Genomic DNA, 12864 nt, shown 5'->3' with positions numbered 1-12864 from the left:
ACATTCTAGAAAAAGATAAACTAAGCTCATAATTCTAGACAAAAGATCTGCTAATAGATAAAATATATAAAAGTTTATATAGACAAACAAAAGGAATGTGCCTTTTTGATTCAATATGTTACTAACCTTTAATAGTCCCTCAGAAAACAAAATTTCAATAGTTTCTTTGAGGATGGGAAGAAGGCCACCATGATGAATGCCCACACCTCTTTTCAACAATGGCAATACATTTTCAACCTTTAAAACAATATTTTAAAACAAACAAGTTAGCAACCACTAAAATTATTCTTAGTAGTTGGGTGTTGTACCGTGTTAGCCATAGATTGATACAGGAGAAAGTGGGTTAAAGGTGCCTGATGAAGGGGCCTTAGCTGTCTCAAAAGCTTGCATTTGTAATCTATTTAGTTAGCCAATAAAATGTGTCATTTCACCCTACTTTCTCCTATAAAATTATTCTTGTAAACAGGAAAAGGGAGGCATGAACAATATATAAAAGTATGTTTATACTTAAGTGTATGGGAAGCAACTGTTAATATAGTTGACCTAACTTCAATACATGGCACATGTTCTAAGGTTAGTCATGTTAGCTGGAACATGAAGAAACATTTGTAGATCATATTACTTAACCAGTTAACACATGCTATATAGAGTACAAACACCAGAATAAAAAAAATATTTTAGAGACTATGCTATTTTAGTACCAGAGGTTAAGGTTTAAATAAAAAAAAATAAATCTTGCCTGTGGGAGTTTTTTATCTTCATCAGATAAACAATCAATAGCATTATTGAAGACCTCTTCAACAAGCTTCTTTTCATCATCTGAAACAAAATTAAACAGACGTGACTAAATCCAAAGAAACTTTTTTGTTTTAAATTTCCACATTGAACAACTTCAGAAAATAATTTGCAAATTTAATAAATCTGCCGACGCTAATGCTATTTACATTTTATTTAGTCAAGCCTTAAAAAGTTTCCTCCCATTTCTTTTTTGTAGGCAAATGAATCCAACAGAAAAAGGAAGGAAACTATAAATTACCAGCTAAAAGACAGATCCTCCTTACGTGTCTTAAAACAGAAATGGGAAAAAAAGATATCTGGTAACAATGGAGAATGATTCAATTAAGAAGCCACTCTTCCTTAATTTGCTGCAGAGAGTGGCTAATAAAGTGCAATCATTTCTGTAAGCCTGGAGACTAAAATGTTTTGCAGTCTATACTGTATTTAGCTTGTGAGAGATAGACCTGACCATAATGCAATTGCATGTTCTGGCTTTGCCATTGTTTATTACCTTTCTTGACAAGACTTTTTTTTTTTTTTTTGCACTCTAGCAGAAAGCCTTTGATATCTCAAAGGATCCATATTTGCTGTTATGCCATGCTGAACATAACTGCTTAATATCTCATTTTAATATAGATACCTTTGTTAGACTGTTCGCATTTTTAACTAATTTGCAACAATCTTACTTCTCTTCATAATTTAATCTGGTTTTAAATTGTATTATATTTTTGTTTTAAACTCTATTATTGTGATTTTTTAATATGGTACTCATTTGTTTTCTTTTAGGAAAACAGTTAACAGTTCTAGTACAATGAAGTCTCTCCACGTGGAGCTTAATGATTACTCAGTGAAGCTTAAAATCCCATTCTTGTCAGTGTTACAGCACAGCTGATATCTACATGTATAGGTGATCAAGCACAAGGCTTCATGTGACCAGAGTATCAAAGAGGAAGATGTGTAAAGCTGGAAAAAAAATGCTTAAAGGAATAATCTACCAAAAAGTATTTTTGTTAAAATGTTCCTTACTATGAGTGGGGGACATGTATCATCCACAATAATATCTTAATGGTGGTCAATGAATGAGGGAGGAAAGGCAGATCTTCGAATGCACAGTATTATGGTAATGTTGTCTTCCATGATTACATTCAATGTGGGATTTTCAGGAAAGAACAATTAATACTTTTGCAAAAACTGCACACGTTTTTATGTTTTGGCCATACAAATGGATAATGGACATGTGGATTATGTGACATGAGTTCCATGATTTTTTTTTTGTTTTCACACCGTTTGGCACGGTAAATGTTGGCAAATACACCAGGATGAGATCCTGGACCATGCCTCTACTCACTTTTCCCAAATATTTGGGGTCATTAGGCCTAGACTGGCAAAAGACTCTCTTCAAATACAAAAAATAGACATTTTGATTGTTTTTAATAATGGAGGTCAGACAAAGCGGTTAGAAAAAAAAAAAAACTTAATTTTCTTTTCAGTCTGTAACTTGAGTGCAAGGTTAGACTTTGGGATTACGTTGTATATTTTTTTCACAGATGATCAGTGACTCAGAAGATGGCACTTATCTAAACACAGGCTCTGTCTGTAAGACTGACACAAATAATTCACAGCCATTATCACTATGCTCCTGTTCTAAAACAACTTTCAATGACTACCTCCCTAACCACCTTCTTAACTATAATCTCACTTTTTAAAATATTTTGTATGTATTCATTATTGATCTAATAGTGCTTCATAAGTGAAATATTTACATTTTAATTTGATAGTTCAATTCCTTAGCGATAATCATGAATAAAATGAATTAAAAATAAAAAAAAAGTTTGTTAATACACACACATGCACACAGGCAGTCAGTGGGCTTAACTGGGCATAAAATGGTGAGTCAGGGGTTAACGCTGTGCACTAATGCCTTCACCGGAAGACGAGAAGACCTAAGCCCTAACTAGCTTCCTCATTCCTCTACGGACCACACCCTCCTACTGACTTCACTTCTGCCTTTCCCCTCTTGGACCCTCATCTTTCTTTCCATTGCCTATAAAAGCCCAACTACCCCTTTGTCTCAGTCCCACTTTGGACACATTCTCTTGTTACTACTCTGTTAAACTGCAAAATACAGGGTGGATCCCCAAACCTTTTTCATCTTTGACACATACACACAGTTGGATGCCATGTTGTGCTTGATAATATACCATTTTCTACTAACACAAAGGAAAAAAATGAATTCTTAAACAAAAAAATTAGTTTAAACCACTACAAATAGCTATTTAATAGCAACTCATGTTCGTTTTGATTTTCAGGTATGTGCATTTGCTAGAAAAAAACTTGAGCAGACCAACAATATGCACAGAAAAACTCAAGCTTCTAAAGTATACAAAATACATAAGAACCAAAGGGGGACAGAGTTTAACACATAAAATATCTTAGGATATCAATGTGTAAACTGATGCAATGTTCAGCACTTTGTAGTTTCCACCTTGAATTTAAATCAAAATTAACATTAAATACAGGAAACAAGGGAAAAAGTAACCCATTGTTAAATGCTTAAAAAGTAAGCAAAAAAAAAAAAAAAATCAGCATTTCTAATATTAATTCAACAGAACCTTCAGCCAGTGGTTATTTATTCTATATGGATCGTGTTCTCAAAACTTGATATTTAGTATAGTTCAGAATAAATGCCATAGGTACAGAGTACAATAAATTACTTCAACTGTGGCTTTCTAGTTCTCTGGTGTCTAAATGGTGACATCTCCCTTAAACTGTCTTGTACTGGATTTACAATGATGCAGTTGAGAAATAAAGTTGGATTATAATGTTCATTAACATTACAACCTGCTATAATTTGGGTCAAAGGCTATGGTATGCACATAAGCTCTGGCTTCCTGGTCACACTGCACAGCTGTATACACAATCAGTCAAATGTTTTAGAACACCTCAGTTTTTTTTTTCCCCCAAAAACTTAATCAGTTGAAATGTAGCAAATGGCCTAAAATGGTGAAAATGTAAGCAGTAAACTGACAGAGGTTTAAATTTAAAGTTTAGGTTTTTAAAAACTGGAAAAAATATATCAGAACATATTAGAAATGGGCCTTCTTCAGGTAACAACTAATATGATACAACCTACAGATTGCAGCAATTAAAGTACATTAAACCTTGCAAATTGAAGCAAACATTTTGCACAGGTGTCCCAACGTCTGTTGATTACTTAAAAATACTCTCTGACTGTCTTAAAGCAGAGATGGAACTGTGTTACAACTTTCTATGGTGTAGAGAATGTAGTATATTCCAGGGATGATGGCAAGAAAAATGCAATTAAATTAAATGAGACAGCATTACTCGGTCAACTGTATAGATACAACAACAACATTTATTTATATAGCACATTTTAATACAAAAAGTAGCTCAAAGTGCTTTACATAATAAAGAATAGAAAAATAAGACATAATAAGAAAAACAAAATAAATCAACATTAATTAACATCGAATAAGAGTAAGGTTCAATGGCCAAGGGGGACAGAAAAAACAAAAAAACTCCAGACGGCTGGAGAAAAAATAAAATCTGTAGGAATGTGTCTCGTGTAAAAATCAGGCCTGGGCAACAGCGCAGATGCATCTTCTCCTAGCCTCATAATGGTGTCTCGTAAGAAACGTTTTTCAGCAGCCCAGGTGTTGCATACTCTTGACAGTGATATGTGCAGTGATGTTGAGATCAGCAGTGAAAAAGAAGTGAATCTGTCTTCAGGCAGTGAAATTGAATGAACAGTGAAACCGATAGCGATTCTGATGAAGCCAAAAGTGACACTCACATTTGGGTTTCTGGTGACCCTGCTTCAAATAAACCAGCACCATCTCATTTTGATTTTGTGGGGTGGCCAGGAATAAAAGTGAACATTACCAGCCAAGGTTTCTCCTACTTATCTAAGGTTATTTCAAGAAGATGATGTAATAGAAATAAAAAGATGAACCGTTATGCTGAACAGAGTCAAGTAAATTACCATGAACCAATGCAGTTTTGCCATTCAAAGATATACCACACAAAATTAGCATCATTATTATTTATTTCATATTATTATTATAGCTTTTACACTTGTGACTTTGTACTTTTAGTATTTTGTACATTTTACAGTTGAAAGATGTGATTTAATAAAAATGTAATTTTTCAAGCCAAAAAATGCAATGCTTTTTACATGTTTTTTGAGAAATAATGTAAAGCTAAGGAGGGTAGAGGATAAAATAGGACCTTGAAATACCATCTCTGGACTACTGTAGACTGGACAAAGTCTGTTTATATGTGTGTGGCTATTAATTTCTAGAACTCACACCACCTTGATCAACTGAACCCTAGAAATGGAATTAATATAATTAAATGCAGAGAGTTTAGGTTTTTATATATTATATATATATATATATATATATATATATATATATATATATACATACACACACTGCTTTAAAGATTATTTTTCTTCATTTTTCACAAATTTAAAATGGAACCTGGAAGGCATAATCTATGGCATATGCATGTTTGACCTCATAAGTACTTTTTTTATTTTTGGTCAGGTACTCTAGTTCTTCTCTTCCAAAGATGTGCCTGACAACAAAGTGGCTCGATATGCATGGGTGCAGGTGTGAGAGTGAGAATACCCTATACTGTATAAATGAACTGGCTTTTGTATTTTGATTAATATTGCCGGGGCAGGGACTTGCTCCGTGCAATTATGACTGGATACCAGTGTCTGAAATTAGACAGATGGATGGTGGAATGGATAAAACTGATCCTGAATGCTACTATACATATTTCACCTATCTCTGCAAAAGTAAAAAATCAACTTGCCATTATTTGTGTTAAGTTTTCACATTCCAATGTACAGTAGAAGATAAAGATTATGGAGTTACTCTGCATTAGTTTCTAAAACTGCTTTCTCATGAAAAATTTCATCAGTGACGTCAAAATAATTTATTAAAAATCTGCCTCAAGTTAAGTTTCTAAAGAAGTCCCTCGGACATTAAAAGGAAACTTAATGACAGCTGTGTGAGGACAAGTATGCCATATGGTATTGGGTTGTGGCTGATGAAGGCGGAACTCGAAACAGAGTTGGAAAGAATAGAGATGGCAATAATCAAGCAGATACATAAAGTGTCATGGAGTAAAAGAAAATGTAATGCAGTTTTTTCAGAGAATATCTGCTGGACTAAACAGAACCAGACCAAGGTGGGTTGAGCATGTGGAGCAAAAGTCAAATGGTGACTGGCTGAAGAAATGCCATATTGGGAGTGGAGGAAATGACACTTAAAGAAGGCTAAAGGCAGTGTGTTATGTGAGATGCTGGTAGAAGACAAGAATAAATCAATAGGGTCTTACTCCAAAGGGTGAACAGGACCATGGAATGTGCAGAAAAAAATGTTTTGTGAAGCAACAAGACAACCTGGGTAAAAGAGGAAAATGATCTTTTAAATTGTAGTATTACAAAATTAATAAAAATGAAAGTCATCTAATAAACACTTCTTTTTACCTTGTTCAATTAGTGTTTCAAATGTTCTTCATTTAAAGTGAAGCTGGCACACTATTCTTTGTCTACCATTACAGTCACGGGAAGACACAAATATCAAGATAAATGCTTGCTAAAAATGCAACAGGATGTGATCAAAAGCAAATGAATAAAGAATTATAATGTAGCATTACACTACAGTCTAAGGCTTTCAAAAAACCATTTCCATATGTCTAAAAAGAAAAATTGGATTACAAATGTTGATTCCTCATGCAAGTTACAAAGCAGAACAAATGTGGAAATTGGGAATATTTGATCCATATCTAAAGTTTTGACTAAATAAAATCATGGCTAACAACTGTATTTTTCAAAAACTCAATTCAATTTTCTTTTATATAATGTACATACTAACATTAAAACTCATTCACAGATACAGTTCAAGTAAAACACAAAATTAAAATTGAGCATTATAAAAACTATTGCAGGCTAAAACAGGGGTGATGGAAAATGTGTGAAGCTTAATTTGAGCATGAAATCTGGGAACTGCACATTCCAAGAAACAGATTTTGGTTAAGCTTAACAAGCCATCAAAATTATTCCTCACTGCAAAGTTCATAAAAAATTAAGATGCTTTTGTCTAATTTCATATCATAAAAGTAAGCTCTATGAGCTGTACGGGCATGCTGAAAAGAAAAAGATGTGCCAGACACCTATGATTATCAGGTTTTAATGGTTTAGAAAATGTGTTGCTTATTTTATTTGGGGCTGGGGCTAGAACGCCGATTGTGCTCTTGATTGAAAGTTTCTGACCCGATATGCTGCAGAAAATCCAAAAATTTTAGGTAGTTCCAACCTCAGCAAAATGACCCAAGGTCATCCATTTCTAACAGAAAAATGGCTGAGAAAGAAATGACAGACATGACAGAAAGAAAAAGTACAGTAGCAGAATCAGCTGAATGTCAAGCAAATCTCAGAAGCCAATTATGTGACGAACACTGTAATAGGAAGATGAATTAGAACAGCACCATCTGCGGAATGTGAAGCAGATCATTGAAGGTGATTTAAGTGACGAATACCGAGAAACAATTAGCAGACAAGATGCTAAGACACACAGACAAGCAAGTAGTAATCCTGAATATAGCCTGATATGTTGTGGATATTCGAAAGATTTTAGGGTGGGCAACCTGGTGAGCCACTTTACTGCTGGGAAGAACTTTATTGCTAAGAATTCATAATCAAGTTTAAGTATTTATCATTAGAGATGACAGTAAACTCCATAATTTGAAGAAGGAAAAAAAAAAAAAGAGAAGAGTGGCAGCATCTACTAAACATCAACCTCATGATAGAAAACACTTAATAGACCAAATGGGCAGCAAACAGATACAAAGATCCAAAGGCATACCAAGACAAAATCCAGGATTCAGAGTGCAAGAACAGGAGAGAAATGCATACCAACAAACAAGAAATACTTAGAAAAGTTGCATCAGCAATGTTCAAAGTTTAGCTTGCTATATATGAATTACCTTTATTTTAGGAATGCAGGTTTGTGCATATCACTAGTGTTAAGTATTATCATCTTCTAAACAGTAAATTTTGGAATTTTTTTATGTACTAAAGACTAGACTATTGAGCAGCACAAGTATTGCCAGGTACTGAATGCTACTTAGACATCTCAACAGAAAATCATTCATTACCAGCTAAAGTTAATATGGGCTCCAAGAAGTGGAGTAGGCTTTTTGAAAAGAGGTTACTAATAAAAATACAAATGGCAAGAATAATCTGTGCACAAAAGCATACTTTTGAATCATGCTAAAGGTAAAACAAAGATAATACAAATATAAGCTTAGTGTGTTATTCCCATACAACACTAAACTTTTCAAAAAGGGTTAAGTATCTTGTAAACTGCTAGCTATCTCAGTGATGAGTATTACCAGTTTCGGAGTATACATGCAGATAAGTCACAATTTATTTAGTTAGAAATCACATCACGTGAAATACACTCACCTAAAGGATTATTAGGAACACCTGTTCAATTTCTCATTAATGCAATTATCTAATCAACCAATCACATGGCAGTTGCTTCAATGCATTTAGGGGTGTGGTCCTGGTCAAGACAATCTCCTGAACTCCAAACTGAATGTCAGAATGGGAAAGAAAGGGGATTTAAGCAATTTTGAGCGTGGCATGGTTGTTGGTGCCAGACGGGCCAGTCTGAGTATTTCACAATCTGCTCAGTTACTGGGATTTTCACGCACAACCATTTCTAGGGTTTACAAAGAATGGTGTGAAAAGGGAAAAACATCCAGTATGCAGCAGTCCTGTGGGCGAAAATTCATTGTTGATGCTAGAGGTCAGAGGAGAATGGGCCGACTGATTCAAGCTGATAGAAGAGCAACTTTGACTGAAATAACCACTCGCTACAATCGAGGTATGCAGCAAAGCATTTGTGAAGTCACAACACGCACAACCTTGAGGCGGATGGGCTACAACAGCAGAAGACCCCACCGGGTACCACTCATCTCCACTACAAATAGGAAAAAAAGGCTACAATTTGCATGAGCTCACCAAAATTGGACAGTTGAAGACTGGAAAAATGTTGCTGGATCTGATGAGACTCAATTTCTGTTGAGACATTCAAATGGTAGAGTCAGAATTTGGCGTAAACAGAATGAGAACATGGATCCATCATGCCTTGTTACCACTGTGCAGGCTGGTGGTGGTGTAATGGTGTGGGGGATGTTTTCTTGGCACACTTTAGGCCCCTTAGTGCCAATTGGGCATCGTTTAAATGCCACGGGCTACCTGAGCATTGTTTCTGACCATGTCCATCCCTTCATGACCACCATGTGCCCATCCTCTGATGGCTACTTCCAGCAGAATAATGCACCATGTCACAAAGCTCAAATCATTTCAAATTGGTTTCTTGAACATGGCAAGGAGTTCACTGTACTAAAATGGCCCCCACAGTCACCAGATCTCAACCCAATAGAGCATCTTTGGGATGTGGTGGAACGGGAGCTTCGTGCCCTGGATGTGCACCCCACAAATCTCCATCAAATGCAAGATGCTATCCTATCAATATGGGCCAGCATTTCTAAAGAATGCTTTCAGCACCTTGTTGAATCAATGCCACGTAGAATTAAGGCAGTTCTGAAGGCAAAAGGGGGTCAAACACCGTATTAGTATGGTGATCCTTATAATCCATTAGGTGAGTGTATAAAGACACAGTATCATCCTCCAATCTAGAACTGCTGTTAAAAAAATTTCAATTTTTGCTATACATTTTACATTTTCATAACTTCTAAACAAAACCAGAAGTATCAACTGCCATTTCAGATTAGTGTATTTATTTTAATGTCTTGTGTTTAAGTTTTCCCAACATATTAAAAGGTTAAAAACATGAGAGAGAGAGAGAAAGGAAACAAAAGTGTTACATCATTCCATCTGGCAAATGTTCACCCCCTCCCCCTAAGACCCATTTACTGCTTAAGAGCTAGAGTGCAAAACATATGCTTTACTGAAGTCAATTCAAACAAAGGTCTGCAGGAGCAAAGGGAGAATGGGAAAAGGAAATCTGCAGCTTTAAATGGCATAAAAACACTTAAAAAAATCTTCATATAACAATAAAAAGAATTTCACTGTTCTCAGTACATGTGATAATAATGTCCCTATACACAGACACTTTTTCCTGCAATATTTGGGAGGAGAAAAATAAAAATGAGAACTTTATTTACAAATTATATCCTGTTCTAAAAAGCAAACAATTGACAAAGTAATCACTTGCTTTAGTATTTTGAAATTGAAAAGTGAGCGGAAAATAAAATGAAAACAAGAAATTCAGCAATATCCAACTATAAATGAAAGTACTGTATAAAACTTCAGTTCACCATAATTTGATCTGGTAATTGTACTTTGCAGAATAACAAATGTATAATTTTTGAGGAAAAAAAAAGTTTTCAGAATTAACTGTATTTACTTAATTATATTATGCATATTATTCCACACTGCAATGTCTCTGCATTCAGATTGGCTACTAGAATAAATGCTACCAGAATATTCATAGTAAGCCAGCAAAGCAGGAAGATGTCCATGTACAGGTATGCATGATCTCTTACTGTAAATGTCCAGCCTATTCCCACTTCAAGCTAATGGATCAGTTTAGCATGTTAAGTTAAATGAATGTGTGAACTCATAACTGCTGCTTAAAATGTCTCCAAGAACACATCTTTATACTGCTTCTCTGAGATGTCAAGTTATTCTGTAAGCAGAGCAGAATAAAAATAGATCTGCAGGGTTTTAAGTTCTTTGAAGAACATAAAAGATTAGTTGTTATGCGATTGTGAAGTTTAGTAGCTAGACTGCTTGGTTTAGCCATGTATACCAGCATCACATTCAGGAAGTTACACTGATGAATCTTTGCAAGCTTCAAAGAGGAAACTGATATCCTATAAGGTAGCAAAAATTGGGCTACCTATTATTGTCACAATAAAAGTGTTGACTCCTTAAAAGGATAACACACTAACGGCAGAGTAGCTAGACAAAGACGACCAATACTGAATCCAATGGCTGGACAAGTCTTATATTAGAAATACTCCATATGACTACAGTACTCTGCTACAAGCAGAGGCCAGGTCAGAGACTCCTGAGGAAGCAATTCAAAGACACCCTTAAGGTCTGTGTTACAAAAGGTCAGATATACACATAATTAGGAAACCCTAGCCATAGAACGTTTGCTATTTTGCTACAAGATTTAAGGTGTGCCTTACTTTTAGAGCAGCTACCACTCTGATGAGAAGGGCAACTGAGATTTGCAAAACTGAATACTAAACATACCTTCCTCCAACTATGCCAAAATTTTTGGCACAAGATTTGCTTTTTCTCTACGACCTAAAGAGGAGGAATAACCTTGAAAGCCACTGTTTTCATTTCTAATGATATTGGAGAATAAATCAGCATATTTTATGATATATGACTTTTTACCTCTTTGTTAACTACAATCAACTTTACATTACAAAACACTTCATTAAAAAAATGACACATGTAATTATATATAAACATTTTAAAAGGATATAATGCTTTGAAACACCTAATAAAAATATATTTATATTTATTTTATTTTTATTGAAATATCATTCTCGTACTCGCCTACTCTTATCCTTTTTTACCTCACCCAGTGAGGCAGGAGGAGGAACCCACATAGGGCATTTGACTCTGGCATCATAGGAGTGTCCTCTTGGGCAGGATCTACCGTATATACTCACATATAAGTCGGGTCTTGAAAACCAAAAAAAAAAAACGATTATAAGAATTCAACCCCGACTTATACGCCCGTTCAAAAATGCGACAATATTTTTTTTATTTTTAAAATCTTCTTGCCTCCTCCAATCTCGTATCAGTTACTCAGACTCATTGAATTTTGTGGCAGCAGTGCAGTTACCAATTTCTTTTTCTACTTCAACGACGTTTAAGTTAAAACCAGCTTAACATTTTCTTCTGATCAAATGCTCCATTGTAGATAAAGGATGCATTTATGATAAAAGGGGAGAGAGAGAGAGGGTTAGGAGCACATGTTGATAAAATGCATTGCCACACCCACATAGAAAAAAAAGGCAGTGTGCTCCGTGGTTATTCTCTCAAGGTGGACGGTAGCATATCATAATCCCTTGTACCAATAGCATGAGTTTTCTGCATTCAACTTATACGACTGACATTATAAAATACCAGCAATGATACTTTTAAATCAAGTCTCGACTTACCCGCGGAAGAACTTATCTGCAAGTATATACAGTATTTCAGGGACAGTGGCAGGAGGGGAGTTTGACTGGGGTAGTGTACCTGTAACACAACAACGCAAATGTCCTAAAGAAAACTCAGGGATGCCAGGAACCTCCTGTGGAGCAGAACTGGTGCTTGTGGAAACCAAGAGTTCACAGCAACGTCATTTTCGATCCTTCGGGGTGAGCTCTTATCATCGTGAAGCAGAACTCGCCAAGTGCTGGATTGTTTTACCCACAAATAGGGAAATTTAGCTGGGTGTAATCCATCATGAGATAGGTTAGTATTATCCTACTGATGATGTGTTGTGCAATAGCAAACCTGCTCAGTTTGAGAGGAACCGCAGGTTCAGATATATGGTGTATGTACTTGGCTTAGGAGCCAAAAGGTGTGCAGCTACCAAATCCAGAGAATGTGGGAGGAAAAATCTGAACCACAAGTTAAAACTCACATTAATTCAAGAAGACGCAAATTTGTGGACAATGTCTGGTTGTAGAATTGGAATCCAGGACACAGGATTTGTAAAGTAACAGCAGACGCAAAATGTTAAGTCTCTCTTTATACAAAGTTAGTTTAAACAATATTACCCATTACTTGAACTTTTTTGGTTTTGAATGTAGAGGGAGGAAAACTAATATATATCATACAATGACTGAGGGAAAATGAAGTATTCAAGTCACAAATGCTTTATGTAATGTAAGAACACATGCATTGTAGACAAGAGTGTCCACTAATTTCAGTGTTCAGATTAAATGACCTGCGTTTGCACCAATTCCGCTATAAAATTTAAATTCTTTACACTGCAGTTTCTACAG

General features: G+C 35.3%; 1 protein-coding gene across 1 annotated transcript in view; it reads right to left on the bottom strand.

Annotated features, from left to right (window-relative positions):
* Positions 1-12864, bottom strand: part of mtrex (Mtr4 exosome RNA helicase) — a 105150-nt gene that overhangs the window by 59405 nt on the left and 32881 nt on the right. The window contains exons 12-13 of the mRNA XM_039750352.1: positions 740-819; positions 127-237 (exon numbers count right to left, since the gene is read on the bottom strand). Of these exons, the coding sequence (XP_039606286.1) occupies positions 127-237; positions 740-819 (191 nt within the window). The remainder of the gene's footprint in view (positions 1-126; positions 238-739; positions 820-12864) is intronic.

The sequence above is a fragment of the Polypterus senegalus genome, chromosome 4 (assembly GCF_016835505.1).
Source record: "Polypterus senegalus isolate Bchr_013 chromosome 4, ASM1683550v1, whole genome shotgun sequence".
NCBI lineage: Eukaryota > Metazoa > Chordata > Cladistia > Polypteriformes > Polypteridae > Polypterus > Polypterus senegalus.
The sequence above is the reverse complement of the archived record's forward strand: the minus strand, read 5'-3'. Positions and strand labels throughout refer to the sequence as shown.